The sequence below is a fragment of the Panthera pardus genome, unplaced genomic scaffold, assembly GCF_024362965.1.
Source record: "Panthera pardus isolate Hobbes unplaced genomic scaffold, ASM2436296v1 HiC_scaffold_3, whole genome shotgun sequence".
Classification (NCBI taxonomy): Eukaryota; Metazoa; Chordata; class Mammalia; order Carnivora; family Felidae; genus Panthera; species Panthera pardus.
In genome coordinates, this window is record NW_026526876.1 from 8,825,513 (window position 1) to 8,849,362 (window position 23,850).

General features: G+C 46.0%; 1 protein-coding gene across 2 annotated transcripts in view; it reads left to right on the forward strand.

The window, feature by feature from the left end:
• The window catches only part of STX8 (syntaxin 8), a 254,100-nt gene that overhangs the window by 36,908 nt on the left and 193,342 nt on the right, over positions 1-23,850 (forward strand). For both annotated transcript variants that reach the window (XM_053892661.1, XM_019413453.2), the window contains exon 5: positions 15,597-15,721. In XM_053892661.1, the coding sequence (XP_053748636.1) occupies positions 15,597-15,721 (125 nt within the window). The remainder of the gene's footprint in view (positions 1-15,596; positions 15,722-23,850) is intronic.

The following is a 23,850-nucleotide window of genomic DNA, read 5'->3' on the forward strand; positions in this document are numbered from 1 at the left end:
TGGAGCCTGTTTCGGATTCTGTGTCTCCCTCTCTCTCTGCCCCTCCCCTGTTCATGCTCTGTCTCTCTCTGTCTCAAAAATAAATAAACGTTAAAAAAAAATTGAAAAAAAAAAAAAAAAAGCAATTCTGTTCATCAGAAGATACCACAAAGCACGAAAGATAAGCCAGAGAATGAGAATCTGTGTTTGCAGCGCATACATCCGACCCAGGAGCTGTATCCAGAGTACATAAAGAACGCCTATAATTTAAGAAAATGGCTGACAACCCATTAGAGAGAAGGAGGCAGAAGGCCTAGAATTTGGACTTCCCAGAAGAGGATAGCTGGTTGCTGGTGAGCATATGAAAAGATTGCGAAGCAAAACCACGATCGTCGTGCCATCACACCTACCAGAATGGCGGAGATTGAAACGGCAGTCGTGTCCAGTGTTACTGGACAGGGACTGGCTGGATTTCTCACATACTGCTGGCAAGACTATCAGTTCTGTAACCACTTTTCAAAAAATTTTTTTCGTGTTTATTCATTTTTGACAGAGAGAGGCAGAGCATGAGCGGGGGAGGGGCAGAGAGAGGGAGACACAGAATCCGAAACAGGCTCCCGACGCGGGGCTCGAACTCACAGACCGTGAGATCCTGACCTGAGCCGAAGTCGGCCCCTTAGCCGGCCGAGCCACCCAGGCGCCCCTCTGTAACCACGTTGGAAAACTGTTTGACCGTGTCTCCTAAAACTGAGCTGCACAGAAGCATGTATAAGACCGTTTCTAGCAGCATTATTCCGAATATTCCCACCTGGAAACAACCCCGTGAGCATCTGCCCTGCGGCGGGTAAATGCGTCACGGCGTCTTCATACGGCGATACAACAGGAAACGAGAACAAGTGATCTACGGCTACACAGCGCACACCACGGAGGATCTCACAAACACGTCGAGCAAAAGGAGTCTGGCATAAGAGGACGTGCTGTCAGATGGCGTTCCGGTAAAGGCAGAACTTACTCACAGTGTTACAGCTCACCAAACAAAGTGGGGCCCTTTGCGGGAAGCCGTGAGGGAGCAGGGGGCACGAGGGATCCTGGTGTTCTGCTAGTCCTGTTTCTTGCTAGGTAGTGACTACCGGGGTATTCACCTTGCAGACCATCTCTGAGCTGTGCAGTTACGACTTTTCTGTTTCTGTGTTCCGCTTGGATTGAAAAATACGTAGAGGGGCGCCTGGGCGGCTCAGCCGGTTGAGTGTCCAACTCTTGGTATCAGCTCAGGTCATGATCTCACAGTTTGTGGGATTGAGCCCGTGCTCAGCGTGCAATTCTTTCTCTCCCTCTGTCTCTCTCTTCACCCTCTCCCCCACTTGCACTCTCTCTAAAAAAATAAAATAAAAGTATGTATATAACTACATATATACACACCTACATTTGTATATAACACGTATGCAGACAAGTGTGTATATACCTGTATAGATGTATAATTGTGTATGTATATGTACTTATTTATATAACATAATAAGTGTAAGAAGTGATACTTTATATGCCTTTATAAATGTATGTGTATACCACTCATATTTATGTATGAGTACATATAAATGTATACACACACACACACACACACACACACACACACACACACACACACACTGAGAACTCTGTCCTGAACAGACCACAAGACGGAGATGGAAGTCAGGAGAACTCGGGGGACCCTTAACTCAGCCCTTCCCAGTTTCTAGATTTCGAAAAGTTAGGATTTTTCTCCCTTGAACGTGAGAGGGAGGGTCAGGGTTCTGGGCCGCCCACCTTCACAAAAGGGACCCTGTCCCCCTTCCGTTCTCTCCCCCATCCTTCTTCCCTCCCCTTCCTCAGTGTAACAGCCTGTGTGTCACTTGAAAACTTGCCCTCTGTGTCTGTGGACCCCTGCCCAGCCTGTCTGTTCCCTTTTTCTTTCTCCCCGCTTCGTCTTTCTTCCTTGCCTTTAGATCTTTCTCTTCCATTTCTCTTTCCCCACCCCCCCCCCCCCGCCCCGGGAAAAAAATTAATGTTTGAATCTGGCATTTCTTCATTTTAGGTGTTTTTTTTTTTCCTACCCTTAATTTTAAAAGCAGAAGGATGCTTTCGATAACGCTTTCTGTCAGTCGACACCAACATTGTACGTCTTCATTCCCCCGATGCCTCCCCTCCCGTGGCCCCCCTCCCCTGAGGAAATGACTCATCCTTAATTGGATTTGAAACAAATTATCAACACGGCACAGGCTCATTGTAACAAGTCAAACCACGCTGGGGCGTAGCGGCAAATTAATTCTCTCCCTCCTTTCCCTCCAGTAACTAGCGTGAACCAGCTCCATGGTTTTCCTCCAGACACTTACCTGTATGTAGACAAATATTTATAAATATATTTACGTACATACGTGTTTTCCTCCTCTTTTTTTTTTTATGAAGACAGAGTTGTAACTCTACATATGACTCTGTGATTTACCTTTTTCATTTAAATCTGGCAAGTCTTCCAAATCAATAGATCTAACAAATTCTTTGTTTTTATTTTTTAAGAGAGAGAGAGCAGAGTGAGCACGAGTTGGGGAGGGGCAAAGGGAGAGGAAGAGAGAATCGTAAGCAGGCTCTGCGCTGAGTGTGGAGCCTGACGTGGGGCTCGATCTCTCGACCCCGGGTCACGACCTGGGCGGAAATCCAGAGTCAGACGCTCAACTGACTGAGCCACGCGGGCGCCCCAACCCATTCTTTTGAATGGCTACCTTGTGCCACAATATACATGCGCAGTGATTCCCCAACCACTTCCCCACTTGATGGTTCCTGGTTGCCTCGTACTTCGCCATGATAGGGAAGGACAGCAGTCGGTATCCGTAGTGAACGTGGCTTTCGTTTCGGTAGGACAGAGGCCCTGAAGTGGGGCTGCTAGCCTGAGGGATGGGAGTCCATGCTAGTTAGCATGCTGGGTCTGTTTCTGAAAGTCCCCGTGCCTCCCATGTCCCTCCCATGTTTCCCTAGAACTGGTTGGGTTTTATTGATCTGATGGGTGAAAAATGGGATCTTGTTTTGAATTGCAGTCCTTGGGGCGCCTGGGGGGCTCAGTCGGTTAAGCATCCGACTTTGGCTTGGGTCACGATGTCACTGTTTGTGGGTTCGAGCCCCCCGTCGGGCTCTGTGCTGACAGCTCGGAGCCTGGAGCCTGCCTCGGATTCTGTGTCTCCCTCTCTCTCTCTGCCTCCCTCTCCCTGCTCGTGTTCTGTCTCTCTCTCTCTCTCTCTTTCTGTCTCTGTCTCTCTCTCAAAAGTAAGTAAGCATAGGGGCGCCCGGGTGGCTCAGTCGGTTGAGCGTCCGACTTCAGCTCAGGTCATGATCTCGCGGTCCGTGGGTTCGAGCCCCGTGTCGGTCTCTGGGCTAATGGCTCGGAGCCTGGAGCCCCCTTCCGATTCTGTGTCTCCCTCTCTCTCTGCCCCTCCCCCCGTTCATGCTCTATCTCTCTCTGTCTCAAAAATAAAAAATAAACTTAAAAAAAAAAAGTAAGCATTAAAAAAAAATTTTTTTTTTTAAATTTTTGAATTGCAGTCCTCAACCTCTGGTATATTGGTGACTTTTGGTGGAAACTTAAAAAGATTCCCTACCCCTGCTTGTATTCATTTCAAATTATAACGACTGTGTAGGAATTGAAAAAAGAGGAAATTCCAGTCTATGAAGAAGCTGGGGGTGGGGGGAGGGAGAAAGCAAGAGTCACCTACACGTACTGTATCCTAAGTTACTTACGTTGATTTTTCTTTTAAAAAGCTGATTAAATAGTTTCCAACTTGGACTTTTTAGAAGTGCAAATGTGTAAGAAACTGAAGTATTTTCTCATTTATTGAAAAAGGTTTTTGGCACCTGGGTGACTCTGTGGGTCGAGCGTCTGACTCTTTCTTGACTTTGGCTCAGGTCATGATCCCAGGGTCGTGGGATTAAGCCCCACACCGGGCTCTGCACTGAGCTCAGAGCCTGCTTAAGATTCTCTTTTTCTTTCTCTCTCCCTCTGTTCTTTTACCCTGCTTGTGTGCACTCTCTCTCTCTAAACATTAAAAAAATATATATTTAAAAAAAGGGGTTTTCTATTTCTCCCTCCCTTCCCTGTTTCAAACACTTGGAGATATTATTTGAGCCTGAAGAGAATCTTCAGGGGTAAGAGAGGAGAAGCCAGTGCCAGTTTGCAGATGGGGAGACATCCTTAGAGAATCCGTCGTGCCCGAAGGGAATGAACGGGAGAGAAGGAGCTAGAACTCAGGTCTCCTTGTCCTCTGCTGTAGGTTTTGTCTCTTGGGCCTCTTCTCTCTTGATTTTGGTATGCTACCATGGCTGCCTTGTAGAGACCCCTCATTCGTTTGTTTCTCACTGGCCTTGGGTACTTTGTCCTTCTTCCGGACCCCTGTACGTAACACGCAGCGTTCCCTCCGTACGTTCAAGCCATGTATTGCTAACTCTGCTTGTGGTAGGAACGAAGGGTTTGGTATTCCAAAACCTGGGTTTGAATTTTGACTCCCACTCGTGTTTTGTAAAAATGCAGATCACCCCAACTCCACAAAATATTGTGAGGGCCACATGAGGTAAATGCAGGTGAACGCATATGTTTACGCCTTTGTTACGTGCCTTTGTGAACATTACTGACCACGTGCTGCCACTGCTCTCAGCAGAGGGGGATCCAAAAATGTCATGCCCTTTGGAAAGGCCTTTCTATCCTGCACGAAGCAACGAGAGAACAGTACCATGATAGTTGATAAGTAAGTGCTGAATCGTGTGCTGTGAGCCATAAATGGTGTAGGAGATAAGAAGAGAGAGAGACCGGGAGGGGAGGTTGAGAAGAAGGTGGAAAAAAGGAGCCCTGAGACAGCAGTTGCAGAGTTAGTAGACTTCACGTATTTTCTCTCTGACTTGGGTCTTCTCTCAAGCCCTCCCCTTGTAGACTGATAGTTTCCGTAAGAGCCTCCAGATTGGTGCCCAGCTGGTCGTAGAGATACCTAGCTGAGGGTGCTTACGGATTTGTGGGCCCTGTCCCCAGAGAGAAAGTGAAAAGCACCATTAAGAGCACGGGTGCCCATCTGGAGAATTGGAGCTTTTAGATGGGAACGAGATGAATCGATACAATTAAAAGCAAGATTATTGAGGTGGGAATGATAACTGTGTAGTTGGTTCTTGGCTTTTGTGCGTCTTGGGCATATACACATTTTCATTGCTACGCTTAGATGTTCTTTTAACGCCAGATTAGCATTTTTGCCCATCAGCGGACAAGTACAGATTTCCACTACTATCAGTGGTCCTTCTGCCAGCTAAGAATTTCATGGTATTAACACCTGTACTTTGTCGTGGAAAACAGCGTTAATTGACGGGATTAAGGGGCAACATAGTAGAGTTGAGACGAAGATGGGCATCAGTGTCTGTGCCAAATGCCTCAGTGCAAATCGTTAACCTCCGTGGGGCGCCCGTCGGGTTCGTCCTTGAAGGGTGCTTGGTCGTGAAGAACAAAGTGGGGGATGTAGGGCCCTTGTTATTGAAACAACAGTGTCAAGAGGGCTCAGTTCTCACAACAGAATCCACCCCCCCCCCATAATATGTAAGCATATGTTGACTTCTGCTCATTCTGTTTGTAAACATGTGTTCACGAGTGCTTTGTGTAATCGCCGAAGGAGCTACTTCTAGATAAATGGCGGTCATTGCATTACTGAACATTTTGTAGTTGAATTGTAAGCACTAACCAGCAGGTGGCTCTCGGTCACCAGACATTTGGCCAGGCAGCTAATTCGTCTCCCTTGGAATTCTTCTGTTTTATGTGCCACCCTATGTCCCCCCTCTTCTACTCCTCAGGAGCTCTGACAATTGAACACGGAGGGTAAAGGACTGTTCCCCTTTGGTTTTGTTTTCTAGATTTGGGGTTGCTTAGATGACTCTTAGGAAGAGCACCCTAGGGTTTCTGAAATTTGGTTTGGAGGTCAAAATAATGACTTGTGATGACCTTTTCCACCCTGCATGTCTGTTCTTCTGCAAACTGTTTCATCAAGTTTTCAACTTGACGTTAAAACTTTTTATTGCTCAGTGTGCCCGCAGCGAGGAAGGAGAAAACGAGACTGGTTTAGGACTAGAAAGATCTTTGACTGCAGTAGATTTTAAAAATGCCATGGCAGGAACCTCCTAGGATACTAGGTAAGAAGATACTTTCCTTGTTTGAGGTCTTATTTGTTCTGGACTCATACTCCAGAAAGACCGTTTGCTCAACTTAACAAAAACAATTGTTGTGTATTTGCAGAAGGCACGGTGTGAGGCATTTATTGTCCCCAGAGTATCAGCTCCATGAGGTCAGATATCTCTTTGCGTGTCTTGTTCCCTTCCGAGCCCCAAGATTAGAGCCCGACGCATAGAAAGTGCGCTCAGTGAGTGTTTGTAGGAAGGATGGACGGAGAGGGGCACGGGATACAGGAAAAGAACAGGACAGTCTCGGACCCAGAGAGATCGGCCATCTAGCAAATATGGCTGATGAAGTAGACATGGTTCATAGCCGTAGATCCTGCAGAAGCAGTTTTACTTTGGGGTTGGTCTTAGGAGCTATGTGCAAGTTTGAGAAAATTCTGGAAGGAAATAAAAACTTTCCCTTTCCCTAGGCTGTGTCACTTCTCCAAGTCCCACTATTCCACCCCCCCCCCCCCCAAACCCCGGCCCCACGTTTGAAAATCTTTGTCCCCTGTATCCAGTCTGTTCACCAACACTTGGGGGGTTTTCCTTTGACTCAGTGTGGGAATTGTCCTGCTCTCCCCGTTCCCTCTTGTCATTTCCCTCACCCGGACCCCCGCCACCTTCCGCCTAAATTACACCAGCCTCCTGGCCCACCTCCCTGGCTGCGGCCTCTCCTCAGCGTAATCCAGTCTGCATATTGTTGCCAGATTTTGCCTCCCAAGAATTTATGTCAAAGAATCTATTTCTGATTGAAATTTGAGCCCCCAGGCATCTTTATACGCACAGAGAGAAACTACCAAGAAGAGTTCCGAGAAAGGAATTACACTTTTCATCCCGTGGTAGTGTTTTCTCATCTTTTGAGACAAGCCTAATTGCAAAGCCTTGCAGACTGTGTGTTTCACTGACACCCTAGAAATGGGGTCTCTGGGCCTACCTGCCAGCCTCTCTCTGCCCTGTGCATACACAGACACTGATACATACATGTATTTTTAGACAAAACCAACATTTTAGATAGTCACTCTGATGTCTTTCTGAGATGCTAAGAAAAGCTAAGGAAGACTACTTAGAATTCACCGCTTTTCAATTCTGTTTGGTCCATAAGAGTGCCCTCCCCTATGATTTTCCAGCAAGCTTCAGCCCCTTTGACTTGTCAGCAGAAAAACGTGAGTTGTCTGTGCACCGCCCCCCCCCCCCCCCATAGTATCATCATTTAATCCAAAGCGTCATTTACTTTGGGGGATGGAAATGAAGTATTTTCATATCTTCAGAAGCAACTGTGAAACGTTTTGCTAAAATCTTTATAAGACAGATTCCCAACCTATTTATTAATGTCGTTTTTATCTCAGAAGTTCTAGATAAGTTCCATCTTGAAAGAATATGGGCAAAAATTAACCAATTTATTTAAAAAAAAAATTTCAGTTCTGTCCCAGACTCAGAGATGTCGTATTTAGCACTTGGTTTCATTAACTTTTCGGAGGAGAAACGCTCCCTTGGTGTAATTCTGAAAACGGGGTTGAGCTGGAAGGTGTCTTCGTGAAAGAATTCTCTTTCAAGTGATATCCTCTCCATCTGCTTGAACAAAATCAAAATCAGTCTTTGCTCTGGAGTCTTGGAGGCCCACAGCAGTAGATGAAGTTTTGTTGTGGTTCTCTTTCCTTTTTTTAATCTCTCAAGATAGAGATGTTAAATACTCCTCTCATTTTGTCTCTCTCTGGCCTAAAAAGCTCAGTGGTTTCCTAGTTCTGTTTCATAAACATGTACTGAATGCCTGTTCTCTGGTATATTCCAAAGCCCTGTGTTTTTTTGTTTTGTTTTGTTTTGGTTTGGTTTTTTTTTTTTTTTTTTTGCTACTAGGGATATAAACATGACTGTCATGTGGCCTCTTTCCTCGCAGAGCTCATAATTTAGGAAGGGAGACATATGAGTAAATAGCTAACTACAATCCTGCTTGATAAATGCCATGTTAGAGGTTTTGAACAAAGTGCCATGGGAGCTCCAGTGAGTGATTGATTCAAGGGAAGGGGGGGGGTGGGGATGGGGATCAGGAAAGACCAAACAGGAGAAGTGACATTTGAGTTGAGCCTTAGGGGATGAATAGAATTTTGCCAGATGGACAAAGCGGTGGGGGTGGGGACCCTCCAGACTCATACAAAAACATGAGAGTGTGGAAGTTTGTGCCTTTGTCTGAGCAGCGGTGAGCGGTCTGTAGGGCTGAAGGAAGAGTAAGGGTATGGAAGGGGGTGTTGAGAGATGACGTGGCACAGATCCCTGGGGCCATGTTGTCGAGCTGAAACGTCCTCCCTGGCTTCTAGGGAGCCGGGATCGTTTTGAAACAGGGAAACGTCATGGCCAGATCTCTGGTTTAGAAAGAGAGTTCCAGTGGCAAAGCCCAAGGCGATTTGGATGCGGGTGACTGGGAACACGGGGACCAGTCACAAGCCTGAGGCCATGCTCCCAGGAGAGGTGATGAGGGTCAGAGGCAGGCAGTGCCCACGGGGGGTGGGATGGGGGCGCGGACGACTTGGTAATCGATGAGATGGGGGAGAGAAGGGGCAAAAAACAAACGGGGGAAAGGGCTGCAGGACTGGGCATACGGGGCGGTGGGGTGGGGGCGGTGCTCACTAGATAGCGTGCCCAGGAGAACACGGGTTACGGGGTGAAGGTCATGGATTCAATTTTGGATACATGGGGTTCGCCGTGGAGGAGTCCCAAACAAAAAGGCGTAAATGCACGTAGAGCGCCTGCAGGAAAGTCGCAGAGGTGGAGGGGGGTCTGGAAGTCTTGAACACAGTGATTTTCAATCAGGATGAGCGTGGAGCGGGCCTCAAAATCCCCTGGATTTTGATAACCTGGGGTCTCGGCTGTGAATGTGCTGTTCCTCCCAGATCTACCCCTGGCTTCTGACCTTGCCCTGCTAGGGAGCGGAGCGCGTCCCGCTCCCAGCCCCAGTTAAGAACCCAGCACCATGATGACCCCAGAGAACGCATCCTGTTTCTTTCATACCGGGGCGCGCAGAGTGCGGGAGCACCTGTTACTTCCTGTTCTTACAGCCCACAGCCCCAGGGACAGACGGCATGGCCCGGAGAGAGACCACGCAGCAGGGGGAGAAGGACCGGACGGAGTGGCTGACGAACACTAGTGTGTAAGGGGCAGGTAGAGGACGAGGCACCTGCAGGTTACGGAGAGGCAGCTGCCAGTGGGAGAGAGTGGCCTCCTCCAGTGGGAGAGAGTGGCCTGGAGGAGGCCAAGGGAGGGTCGCCGGTGACAAAGGAGGCCCAGCACGGGGCAGAGTGGCGGCGGGGCACGTTTGGGCAGCAGGGTCACGGGTGAGGAGAGTTTTGTAGGGCGGGAGCAGCAGTGGGACTGCAGTGGCGGTCGGGCCACCAAGTTCAGTTGATTTTTTAAGGAAACTTGGCTGTGGACCGGCGGATTTCCAGGATGGGGACAGTTAGTGCAGCCTGAAAATGACAGGATCCTGCAGGAGTGGGGATGAAAGGAGTGAGGACAGAGGCAGATGCATCACGGCTGCCTGCCCTGGAAGGAGTTCTGCGAGACGCGGCCTTCCAGATTCCACCCTCTCCCCTCCCGCCCCCTGCACACGGGCGGCTCACATCCCCTCGGCGTGTTCAGTCTCTCTTCCGGTGCCTTCCGTCCCTCCCTCCCCGTATCGCGGACCCTCACCCACTCTGCAAGGCCTTCTCGAGTCTCCCTACCCTCAGGAAGCCTTCCCCACGACAGTGCAGAGGACAGTCCCGGGGCTCAGAGCACGAAGTGATGGGTCGCACCTTTAGCTCTGCCACTATGCGCGCCCTCCAGAAAGTCACTGGATGTCTCTTTTCCTTGGTCTTCCTGTCAGTAACACCTGTGCTGACCTATACCCAGGCTTGCGTATGACTGGAAGGGGACCGTGGATGTAAAATGCCCCTGAAATCGCAGAGGACAGCACCAGTGTGCAACGTTACCGTTTCCGGGCTATGCTTACTGATCTCCTGCATTCAGGGATGGTTTTGGCTGAATAAGTTAGTTCCCTCAACTTCGTTTTTTTTTGTTTTTTTTTTTTTTTTAATTTTTTTTTTTTTTAACGTTCATTTATTTTTGAGACAGGGAGAGACAGAGCATGAACAGGGGAGGGTCAGAGAGAGGGAGACACAGAATCGGAAGCAGGCTCCAGGCTCTGAGCCATCAGCACAGAGCCCGACGCGGGGCTCGAACTCACGGACCGTGAGATCATGACCTGAGCCAAAGTCGGCCGCCCAGCCGACTGAGCCACCCAGGCGCCCCTCAACTTCGTTTTTTAAGTCACTGCCCATTAGGCCAGAACACTGAGGACAGTGTGACAAGCAAGCTAGCTTATAGTCCAGTGTGGGAGGGCAGAAAATAACCCACTATATCGTATCTGATAGATAGTTGTCTAAGTGCTATAGGGAAAAATCAGGTAAAATGAGGAGGTGGGCTAAGGATTTACAGGGAAGGGTACTATTTTAGATGCAGTAGTCAGGGGAGACTCTCTGAGAAGGTAGCATTTCGGCAGAGTCAAATGAAGTGAGGGGCCAAGGCCACGTCTCGATCTGGAGGACAGCAGGTGCCAAGGGCCCGAGAAGGGAATGTGTTCGTTGTGTTCTAGAAGCAGCAAGGAGGCTAGTGTGGCTTGTAGGTTATAGTAAAGACACTGCATTTTATGTGGAGGATGGTGGAGGGTGGGAACAGAAGCAGGAGACAGGGAGGGATACGGGGCAGAAGCAGTGACCAGACTTTAGACATGTTTTATGTATGTATGTATGTATGTATGTATGTATGTATGTATGTATGTATTTATGTATTTATTTAAAAATATTTTTTTTATATTTATTTTTGAGAGAGAGAGAGAGCAGAGAAGGGGCAGAGAGAGAGAGAGGGAGACACAGAATCGGAAGCTGGCTCCGAGCTGTCAGCACAGAGCCTGACGCGGGGCTCGAGCTCAAGGACCGCGAGATCATGACCTGAGCTGAAGTCGGACACTTAACTGACTGAGCCACCCCAGGCGCCCCTTAGATACATTTTAAAGGATTCGCTAATGTAGTAGATGCCGTAGGGTGTGAAAGAAAAGAGTCAAAGTCGATGCCGAGGTTTTGGGCCTGAGCCAATGGGTCAGGCGTGGTCTTGAACTGAAATGGGGAAAATCCGTGGCGGGCGGGGTGGGGGAAGGAGAATGGGTGTTTGTGGGCAAGTGTCGTCTTCTTCTGGTTAACAGTGCCTTCGTGTGTGGCTTGTTTCTTTTTTTCAATTTGATCGTAAGTGCTTTGAAGGCAAGAATCCTGTCGGAAACTCTTTCATGTATTCCTTCTGGCCCAGGAGAGTACTGAGTAAAAGTAGGCATTGTTCCAAATGTCAAGTTGAACGTAAAACCTCACGAAAAGGAGGTCAGGTCTTCCACGTACAGTGACACCTGTGATCTTACCTGATCTTGTTGGTAAAGGCTGAGTTTCCCATTGGACTTGGGGTATCAACACAGTATAAACGCCAAGGGGAGAGACAAAGTTCAGACTTGAACTTCCAAACTGAAACTGACCAAACTTCCAGAACTTTGGAATCAGATAACCCGGGAAGGAGGGCATCGGGGAAGAATTTTTACTTCGGTGCACCTTGGCCAATGGCGCTGCAGGTGACGGTTGATTTGTCGGACTGTGTGAGATCAAGGCCAACACCGGTCTTTCAGTGCTCAGCGCTTCATAGGTCAGCCATTCGGCCCCGGGAGATCTTTCCTGTACGCGTGCTGGCTGATCTGAGTTCGATATTAATGTTGAATTGGGCCCATGTCATGCTGTATTCTCTAATACATGCCAAGATATATTATATAAATATAGTTAGAGGCTATAGCTCTAATTCGTTGTTTTTGAGATTGCTACATCAGTTTGATTACATCTCTTTTATTTTCTCCTTTAGTAATCTTTTTAATCTTTTTTTTTTTTTTTTTTTTTAAATTTTTTTTTTCAACGTTTTTTATTTATTTTTTTTTGGGGACAGAGAGAGACAGAGCATGAACAGGGGAGGGGCAGAGAGAGAGGGAGACACAGAATCGGAAACAGGCTCCAGGCTCCGAGCCATCAGCCCAGAGCCTGACGCGGGGCTCGAACTCACAGACCGCGAGATCGTGACCTGGCTGAAGTCGGACGCTTAACCGACTGCGCCACCCAGGCGCCCCAGTAATCTTTTTAATCTTTAAAAAAATGTTTATTATTTAAAAAATTTGTTTAAATGTTTATTTTTGAGAGAGAGAGCACGAGCAGAGGAGGGGCAGAGAGAGAGGGAGACAGAGGATATGAAGCAGGCTCCAGGCTCTGAGCTGTCAGCACAGAGCCCAACTTGGGGCTCGAACTTACAGAGCTGTGAGATCATGACCTGAGCCGAAGTCGGACACTTAACCGACCGAGCCACCCAGGTGCCCCTCTCCTTTGATAATTTGTAAAAATGTGCTCTCGGTGTGGCACGGGCCACCAGTGGGACATTCCAGCTTTAACTTCGGAGGAGCCATGTCTCCTATCAAGGCAGGTGCAGTGTACTGATCTGAGTGAGTGGATGCTTGTAGCTGGTGACAGATGCACTGTGAGGTCACTGTGTGTGTGTCTGGCCCGTTGTCCTGGTCGTCAGTACTTGCTTTTCCCCAGGGATCCGCACACGGCATCCCGCATGAATCCTGTTGTGATCCAGAGCTGGTGCTGGTGCACGAATCGGGGAGTGTGCTTTGTAAACTCACTCTTCCTTTCCTTCTCCATTGCTTTCGTTACACCATCTCCAGTTAGGCGAGATGAATGATTACTCCAGGGAATAAATCCAGAAATCTTGACGTCTTAGATACTTGGGGCCAACCAGGTAAACAAAGTAAGGCTTTAAGGGGACACACCTGCTCTTTGAGAAGGTGGAAGCAAGCTGTCCTTGGGCTCGGCATGTTTGTGCCCTTGAGCAGAGAGGCCAGCTCTGTGTTTAAGATCTTAGTCCAAGGCCAGTGGTGGGGGAGGGAGGGGGGGAGACAGTGTCTGGATGGCTCAGTCGGTTAAGCATTCAACTTCGGCTCAGGTCATGATTTCACGACTTTGGCTCAGGTCATGATCTCACGGTTCGTGGGTTCAAGCCCCGTGTTGGGCTCTATGCTGGACAGCTTGGAGTCTGAAGCCTGTTTCTGATTCTGCATCTCCTTCTTTCTCTTTGACCCTCGTCCACTCTCCACCCCCCGCTCAAAATAATAAATATACATTAAAAAAAAAATCTCTTCTTGGGTGCCCAGGTGGCACAGTTGGTTAAGTGTCCAACTCTTGATCTCGGCTCAGGTCGTGATCTCATGGTCCGTGAGTTCGAGCCCTGCATCGGGCTCTGTGCTGACAGCTCGGAGCCTGGAGCCTCCTTCAGATTCTACGTCTCCCTCTCTCTCTCTCTCTGCCCCTGCCCCACTCACCTCTGTCTCCGATATAAGTAAACATTTAAAAAAAGATTAAAACTTAGTGCGAGGAATCAAAACTTTTCTTCCGGTTTTGCCTCGGTTCGTTTCCCATAACATACCACCTTCTTCTCTAGGTTTCAGAGTGCTCAACTAAAACTGAAAGAGAGGTAGGCTTTTGGGGGTCCACTCATCTGTTCAGAAATCAGCCTTCCGTGTGCCCTGTGTATGCAGCTCATTGAGTGGTAACATGACACTTGTTACCACGTGTTGAGTGACTGTTACCTTCCAAGAACAGCGTTATACACTTTCTGCACATTTCACACTTGTGAAATCAAGGCCAACACTGGTCTTTCAGTGCTCAGCGCTTCATAGGTCAGCATTCGGCCCCGGGAGATCTTTTCCTGTACGTTTCCCACCAGAATGGAAGCTGCACCCATAACAAGAATTTCTGCTTGGTAAGAGCAGAGATTTTGGTCTGTTTTTCCTATATTCTATTTTTCCTTCATTCCCATGGGCAAGAACAATGCCTATGCCATAGTTGGGTACAGAATAAGTGTTTGGTAAGTGGATTTTAAAAAAAATTTTTAATGTTTATTTATTTTTGAGAGGAGAGACAGAGAAAGAGCACGAGAAGGGGAGAGGCAGAGTGAGAGAGAGGGAGACACAGAATCGGAAGCAGGCTCCGGGTTCCGAGCTGTCAGCACAGAGCCCGACGCGGGCCTTGAACCCATGAACTGTGAGATCATGAGCTGAGCCGAAGTTGGACGCTTAACCGACTGAGCCCCCCAGGCGCCCCAAACGGATTGTTTTATATACTCCCCAGCAGGCCTCTGAGGTGGAAATTGCTGTCTGTATCTGCTGGTAGGTGGTGAAGCTGAGATCTGATTATCTGGTACTCGCTCTGTGCTGGAGAGCAGCCTGCTGTCCCGTCAAGGGTGCGACTTCCGGTTCCTGCCTTGTACCTAGTAGGCAGGAGGCTTACCCACATCAAAGGTTATGGGGTAGCAGTGATTTCCAGGCAAGAGGAGAAACGTGAGAAGTGACGGAGAAGCCAGTGGCCGCACGCGCGTCGTCCGGGGTTACGATCGCACGCGGCAGGTCCTCGCTGCCCGTTAACCACCATCGCGACTGCTAGTTCGGTTATATCACCGTCGTCGTGACCATCAGTTTTCATAAATCCCAGGAACCCAACTCCCAGATGAATGACTGTTCACGTCTGGGTTGAAATGGTCACAGGTGGTTCCACAAACAGCACCGCCCTCGTGGCTTGGACAGAATGTGGGGACAGGGAAGGCAAGCCTTGGGATGAAAATCCTACAAACACGGGGACCGAGGCTGAGAATGCGGGTTCCCTGTTCCCGGATGGCAGGGTGACCGATATGCCTGGTTTGGCAGGGGCGCGTGGGCTTTCTAGGGTGAGTAAAGATTAAGATTGATAATTCAGGATTTGTTCTGTTGTGAGTGTTATCATATGTTCGTGAGCTTGGATTTGAAACCCTCTGTGTGTTTCTGTCTGTGAGCAACCGCATCCCCTTGCATAAGGATCCTGTGGCCCTGTTTTAATGTCATCATCTGTGGTGGTGGCAACATTTGCACCTTCTTGAGAAATAGCATCTGTGCCTTTGGTGTCATGTAGCCTGGGAGACAAACTTTGTCCTAATCAAAAGGCCACTTCTATGTGGCCTTGTGTTTTGGAAATTTAAGACCCTCGTTTACAATTATTGACTCAAACGTGTGTTGGAAGATTGGTAAGGGTCTTATGTGCTGCTTTGGTCTCCTTAACGGGCTCTAATTCTCCGGGGGACCAGGCCTGTGCCTTAATTCGTCCTCAGACCTCGTCCAGCACTGAACACAGTTGCTGGCATTGAACTAAGGACGCAGTAAATTGTGGTCGAATTGCATTTTCAAAGCACATGAGGCTCACGTCTGCGCTTGTGGGAGTAATCTGCAGCAAAGCTCTGTTTTTTGAGTTATGTAACGCATTTGATCTCGTTCCTAGGTCCAGCCTGATGACTGGAGGGGCTAAGCGAGGAGTACCCAACCCTTGGCTCTTCGAGGAGCCAGAGGAGACCAGAGGCCTGGGTTTTGATGAAATCCGGCAACAGCAGCAGAAAATTATCCAAGGTACTGGACACCCCAAGAGCGTGGGGTCGGAAACCTGGTCAGAATTTTACCCCTGCCTTGAATGTTCCTTACAGCCATTGACGATCACAGGGGAATCAGTGCTGGTCTTTTAAAGCTCTTGGCAATTTTGTGCCTCAGGACACCCAAGGAACAGACAGATGGTGTCATCCATCAAGGTAGCCCAGGGAAATAATGATTCTCCCCTGGGAGAGAGCGTGCATGGAGCTCTGAATCTGATAAAACCGGGTGAATCAGAGACATGTGCCCACCTCCCTTTACTCTGTGATGGGACTCGTTCTCCAAACACAACACTCCCATCTTCTTTTTGCTTTTCTTTTCTTTTTTTCTTTTCTTTTCTCTTCCTGTCTTCTCTTTTCTTTCTTCCTTCCTTCCTTCCTTTCTTTCTTTCCCGTCCTTCCTTGCTTTTTCTTTCTTTCTTTCTTTCTTTCTTTCTTTCTTTCTTTCTTTCTTCCTTCCTTCCTTCCTTCCTTCCTTCCTTCCTTCCTTCTTTCCTTTCCTTCCTTCCTTCCTTCCTTCCTTCCTTCCTTCCTTCCTTCCTTCCTTCCTTCTTTCTTTTCTCTTTCTTTCTTTCTTTCTTTCTTTCTTTCTTTCTTTCTTTCTTTCTTTTTCTTTCTTTCTTTCAATTTGAGACAGAGAGAGAGAGAATCTCAGGTGCAGAGCCTGTGCAGGACTGGACCCCATGATCCTGGGATCATGACTTGAGCTGTAGTCAAGAGTCGGATGCTCAACCGACCGAGCCGCCCAGGCACCCTTCCCATCTTTTTCTTACACAAAATGAGTCCATCTGGCTTCTTGTCTTCAAGTTCATCTTGCCCAGTGGCTTTTAAGCCTAATTATTTTTTTACATTCTTCTATTTTTTTTTTTTTTTAAATTTCAGAAGTAATGCATGATCGTTGTAGAAATTTCAAACAAGCCTGGGATGTATAAAATGGGAAGCTTTCTTTATTACTTCTCCAATCTCAAAACTGTAAACAGATGAGCATATATTTCCTCAGGATATAAGCACACACATATTTTTATGTAAGTGAGATCATGATAGGGGTAATGCCATAGCTCTGACTCTCTTATTTAATGTGTGCAGTAGACCTTTTCCATGTTCCTGTTTTTGTACATGGTTTTTCTGTATTACAGATATGCTATTCTTTCTAATTCCTTTTAAGAACAGTTTTATCGAGGTATACGTGACATGTCCCAGGTAGCACCTATTGAAAATGTATGATTCAGCAAATTTTAACACACATATGACATCTTTTATCATATTTCTCCCCAAGTATTTCATGTTTTCTATGCTCTTATTAATGGTATTTTAACATTTCTGTTTCTGATTGTTGCTAGTGTATAAAAGTACAACCGATTACCTATATCGATCTTGGATCAGTCAACTTTGCCCAACTCACTAATTTGTTAAAAAGCTCTCTAGTAGAGCGTGTGGGATTTTCTATACTAATGGTCATGTCTAAATCAAGAAATTTGACTTCTTTCTTTTCAAAGACTTTGTTTTTTTTAGAGCAGTTTCAGGGACATAACAGAAATGAGATGAAGGTACAGAGAGTTTCCATGTAACCCCTGCCCCCAGCCATGCAGTCTTCCCCCACATCGACACCCCCACCCCCCGCTAGAGTGGTGCATTTGTTACAATTAAGCTACACTGACACACCGTCATTGCCCAAAGTTCATGGTTTATCTTAAGGTTCACGCTCGGTTTTTTGCATTCGGTGGGTTGGGACAAGGCTATGGTGACATGTATTCATCATTAGATTATTTATACAGTATTTACACTTCCCTAAAAATCCTCTGTGCTGTACTTACTGATCCCCCCTCCCTCCTCAACCCTTAGCAACCTCCAATCTTTTTACTTTCTCCATATTTTGCCTTTTCCAGAATATCATATATTTGGAATCATACAGTATGTAGACTTTTCGGACTGGCTCCTTCATTTAGTAATATGCATTTAAGTTTCCTCTATGCCTTTTCATGGCTTGATAGCTATTTCTTCTTAGTGCTAAATAATATTCCACCGCTAATGGACTCTAATGGATACACAGCGTTGAAATACAGGTGGGCAATGTTAAGCAGAGAGAAAGAACCAAAAAGAAATCGTAGAGATCAAAAACACTGTAACAGAAATGAAGAAATGCCTTTGATGGGTTTTTAGTAGACTGCCCATGGCCGAGGAAGGAATCTCTGAGCTTGAGAATATCTCAACAGAAACCCTCCTAAAGTAAAAAGCAAAGAGAACAAACACTGAAGAAAGAAAAAGATGAAAATATCCAAGGACTATGGGAGGACTATAAAAGGTATAACACAGTTTTGATGGGAATACCAGAAGGAGAAGAAAGTGAAAAGGGAGCAGAAAAATATTTGAAACATCACTGAGAATTTTTCCAAAATTAAGGTCAGGCCCCAAACGACAGATCTAGGAAGCTCAGAGAGTGCCAACTAGGACAAATACCAAAAAAAACTACCCATAGTCAGTCCCTTTCCAAACTACAGAAAGTCAGAGATAAAGGAAAAATTCTAAAAGAAAACAGGAGAAAAAATACCTCACCCATAGAGGAACAAAGGTAAAAATTGCATCTGCTTCATCTACAGAGACAATGCAGGCACGAAGAAAGTGGGGTGAAATTTTTATTTTATTTTATTTTACATTTATTTTTGAGAGACAAAGAGAGCCAGAGCACAAATTGGGGAGGAGCAGAGAGAGAGAAGGAGACACAGAATCCAAAGCAGGTTCCAGGCTCTGAGACATCAGCACAGAGCCCAACGTGGGGCTCAAACTCACGAGCTGTGAGATCATGACCTAAGCCGAAGTCGGACACTCAACCGACTGAGCCACCCAGGTGCCCCGTGGGGTGAAGTATTTAAAATGTTGCGAGAAAAAACCCACAACCTAGAATTTTGTACCTTGTGAAATTATCCTTCAAAACTGAAGGAAAAATCATGACTTCCTTAAACAAACAAAAGTGGAGGGGATTTGTTGCCAGTAGACCTGCCTTACAAGAAATGATTTAAAGTTTCTTTAAAGGGAAGGAAAATGATACAGATCTGAAACTTGGGTCTACATAACGAAAAGAAGAACACTGAAGAAGGAATAAGTGAATTCTTTAAAAAAAAAAAAAAATCATTGCCTACCCACGGGCCATGTAGGTTTTCTCCTATGTAATCTTGGAGTTTTCTAGTTTTGTGTTTTACATTTAAATCTGTGATCCACTCTAATTTGTGTTGAAAAGTGTAAGGTCTGTGTATAGATTCACTTTTCTTTTGCATGTGAATGTCCGTTATTGTAGCACTGTTTGCTGAAAAGACTATCCTCGTGCCATTGTATTACCTTTACTGCTTTGTCAAAGGTCATTGACTATGTGGGTCCATTTCTGGGCTGTCTGTGCTGTTCCATTGATCTATTTGTGTATTCTTTCACCCAAACCACTGTATCTTAATTATTATGGCTTTAGAGTAAATCTCGTGGTCAGGTAGTGTCAGTTTTCTTGTTTTGTTCTTCTCCTTCTTCTCCTTTTGAGTCTTTTGCCTTACCATATGCATTTTAGAGTCAGTTTGTCAATACCCACAAAATAACCTGCTGGGATTTTGATTGAAATTGCATTGGACCTATAATATTGAGGGAAACTGACATCTTGACAATAATATTGAGTCTTTCTGTCCACATCCATGAAATGTGTCTCCTTTGGTTCTTTTTTGATTCCATTCATCAGTTTTGTAGCTTTCCTCATATAGATCTTGTCCATATTTGGTTAGATTGTACCTAACTACTTCATTTTGAGGGATGCTAATGTAAATGGTATTGTGTTTTTAATTTCAAATTCCACCTCTTTGTTGCTGGTTTATAGTAAAGTAGATGGCTTTCGTATATTAACCTTGTATCCTGCAACCTTGCCATAGTTGCTTATTAGTTCCAAGAGATTTTTGTCAGTTCTTTTGGATCTTCTGCATGCATGATCATACCATCTGCAAACAAAGTTTTATTTCTTTCTTTCCAACCTGTACATATTTTCATGTGTTGTCTTGTCTCATCTGATGCATTAGCTAGAACTTATAGCATAGTGTTGAAAAGCAGTGGTTGCCGGGGGAGGGGGGGTGCGGACATCCTTGCCTTGTACCTGATATTAGTGGGAAAGCTTCAGGTTTCACACCATCAAGTGTGATGTTACCTCTGGGGATTTTGTAGGTATTCTATATCAAGTTGAGGAAATTCTCCTCTATTCCTGGTTTACTGAGAGTTTTTTATCATTAGTGAATGTTGGATTTTGTGAAGTACTATTTCTGCATCTAGTGATATGATCATGTGATTTTTCTTTTTTAGCCTGTGGATATAATGGATTACATTAATTGATTTTTAAATTTTTTTAATGTTTATTTTTTTTTGAGAGAGAGAGAGAGGTGGGGGGTTGGGGCAGAGAAAGAGGGAGACACAGAATCTGAAGCAGCTCTAGGCTCTGAGCTGTCAGCACAGAGCCTGATGGGGGGCTCGAACTCATAAACCATGAAATCATGACCTAAGCTGAAGTCGGATGCTCAACTGACTTAGTCACCCAGGCACCCCACATTAATTGATTTTTAAATGTTGAACCAGGCATGCATACCTAGGATAAATCTCACTGATTGTGGTGTATTATACATTCTTGGCTTTGATTTGCTAATATTTTTTTGAGGATTTTTATATCTGTGCACATGAGTGATACTGGTCTGTGTTTTTCTTTTCTTGTAATGTCTTTGTCTAGGACAAATGGTGGCCTCAGAAAATGAGTTAGGAAGTATTCTCTCTGCTTCTGTCCCCTGAAAGAGATTGTAGAGAATTGGTATAATTTCTTCCTTAAATGTTTAGTAGAATTCACCAGTGAACCCATTGGGCCTAGTGTTTTCTGTTTGGGGAGGTTATTGTTAATTCAGTTTCTTTAATAGATATAGGCCCATTCAGATCATCTGTTCCTTCTTGTGTGAATTTTGTCAGCTGTGTCTGGCAAGGAATTGGGCCATTTTATCTAGGTTATCCAGTTTGTGGCATAGAGTTGTTCATAATATTCCTTTATTATCCTTTTAATGTGCATGAGATCTGTAGTGATGTCTGCTTTTTTCATTTCTGATATTAGTCATTTGTGTTCTCTTTTAGTTACAGGCTTATTGATTTTATTGATCTTTCAGCAAACCAGCTTTGGTTTCAGTGGTTTTTCTGTTACTTCCTATTTAAATTTCATTGATTTCTCTTCCTTTATTGTTTCTTTTCTTCTGCCTACTTGGGATTTAATTTGTTCTTCTTTTTCTAGTTTTCTGAGGTGTGGAAACTTAGACTGTTGATCATATATATATATATATATATATATATATATATATATATATATCTTTTTTCTAACATATGCATTCAGTGCTATAAATTTCACTCTATGCACTGCTTCCGACATATCCCTTTAATATATAAGTTGTGTTTTCATTTTTATTTAGTTCAAAATATGCTTAAAGTTCCCTTGAGATTTCTTTTTGATCATGTGTCATTTAGAAGCATTTATTTAATCTCCATGTATTTTGGGGTTTTTCCAGTAATCTTTCTTAAAAAAAATTTTTTTAATGTTTATTTATTTTTGAAAGAGGAAGAGACAGAGCGTAAGCAGGGGAGGGGCAGAGAGAGAGGGAGACACAGATGTGAAGCAGGCTCCAGGCTCTGAGCTGTCAGCACAGAGCCTAGCCCAGGGCTTGAACTCATGAACCTGAGATCATGACTTGAGCCAAAGCTAGATGCTTAATGGACTAAGCCACCCAGGCACCCCCTTTTCTTTTAATTTTTGTGGTTTTACTTTTTCATTTCAGTCTGGACGCCTTTTATTTCTTTTTCTTGTCTCATTGCACTTGCTACAGCCCCTGTAGAAATGGTGAGAACAGATTTCCTTGGGCTTGTTTCTAATCTTAGGGGGGAAACATTTGTTTGGAAGCTAGGTGTGAATTTTTCTGTATTTGGTACTAAGTATTTTTGTGTTTCTAGGAATATTCTTGAGGTTTTTTGTTTGTTTGTTTGTTTTGTTTTTTTCCTAGGATGCAGTCCAGTTGTTTGGGTATTGTTTTGTAAGGTGGACCAGGACAGTGTTTATTTTAGAGGAGGGGTCGGCAAACCATGACGTGTGAACCACATCTCACCCACCATCTGATTTTGTGTGCTCTACAAGCTAAAAATGGTTTTTCCACTGTCCATAGTCAAAAGAAGACGATTTCATGACTCGTCAAAATTATATAAAATTCAAAGGTAATGCCGTGTCCATAAATAAAGTTTTATAGGAGCACAACCATGTTCATTTATTTATGTATCATCTATGGGTTCCTGCTACAGGGGCAGAGTTGAAGAGCTGCACTGGAGACCATATAAACCACGGAGCCCCAAATGTCGACTCTCTGGCCCTTTATAGAAGATGTTTGCGGACTCCAGTGTAGAGGCAGTCTAGCCCACTATAGAGCTGAAAGCACTCTGAGTCCCCCGATGCCCCGTAAATCATGAGGCCACCTGGTCGGTGGGAATAGGGACTGTGTTCCAACCCAGCGTGAGCTCAGAGGATCATCCCCTCTCACCCTTTCAGGCGGTTCTTTCCCCACCCTTGGATAGTCTCCTCACGCGCATGTCCTGGTTACTGCTCAGCTGAAGCCTTGAGGTGGACCCCATGCAAACCTCCGGAGATTCCGTTTGCGCCGCTCTCTCCCCTCTGTGCTGTGCCCTGCGCGCTCTTACCACCTTGACCTAGTTGGATGCTCCTCCGTGGAGAGATGCCGCCGGGTTCCATCTGGATGCCCTCCTCCCCGCGCCGGGCGATGTCTGGGGCAGTCCTAGACCTCCTCTCGTTTGCTTTGTCCCTCAGGGATCACTGTCCTTCATTTCCTGATGGCCGTGTCTCTCCTGAAACTGTTGTTTTGGGTATTTTGCCTGTGGTTTGGTGTTTGTTTGTTGTTTTTTTGTTTTCTTTTTTTCCCCCCGAGTTGTTTCAGGCCAGAAGTAAATCAGGCCCCTGTCAGCCCCTCTTGGCCGGAAGCAGAAGTCTCCTTCCGTCTTGAACTCCCTTTCCACAGTGAGTTTATCTAGCAAAAGGAACCCTGAGCCTCCCCGATGCCTTTAATTCCCTGTACTTCACCCACTATCATGTTTGGAAGCAAAATGAACGGTGCAGGGCGGTGTGGCTTTGCGCGCAGCAGGGCCATTCATTCGTAGTGCTTTATCCTTCGGGATTGACGGACCCTGAAAGGGGCGTCTTGCAAGCCAACAGGAATGGGTTTTCCGGCATTGTTGCTTCTTTGCCGAGAAAAGCTGCTTCCAGCCAGGAGAAGTGTCCCCTGTCACTGGGAAGGTGCCACGTGCAGAGATGGTGGGAGGTCAGGCAGGAGAGGATGCCACCTGCAGGTTTTTGTGTTGGTCCCCGAAGCGGAGAACACCCTTACTGAGATGCCCGCCCTTTGGAAGCCCGCTGGCCTTTGGGGTATGTTGGAGGGGTAGGGACGGGTCGGGCAGAAAGAGTCGAGGAGCCATCTCCTACCCTTACCTTGGGGTTTGGGAAATGCTGTCTTCCTCTTTGCTTTCCTAGCAAGCGGTTTTACAAGGAGAAGCACAAAGACTGAAAGCGATCTTTACATAAAACCCTGCTTCGCCTTTTCTCTGCCCGAAGAATCTTGGGGATGCGCTGAGGTTGCCATGGTTTTGCTTCCTTGCCAGGTCCTGCACCAGATAGAAATAAGGGACCATGAAGGGTCATTTCTAACTTCCTTCCGCCCACGGAATCCGTTAGCCTTTCTGTACTTTTGTCGACCCTTAGAAACACTTTGAAACGCATCCCACAATAACAGTTTATCGGTAGAACTGAGACTCAAGCAATGAATGCTTTCCTTTCCTAACCTAGATCCGAGGCCTCATTACAACCGGTTAGCCAGGCTTGGCTTCTGTGCTGCATAAGCAGTAATTTAAGGCACAAATAGATGTTAGGCAGAAGATGGGTGAGGGGCTGACAATAACCAAATCACCTCGAAAACCCGTGAGATGAAACAAAGGAAGGCGACCTCTCGGCTAGCTGAGACCCTTGTCTCTGAGTCACATGGCAGACCTTGAGGAGGTATGAAGGCTCATTCT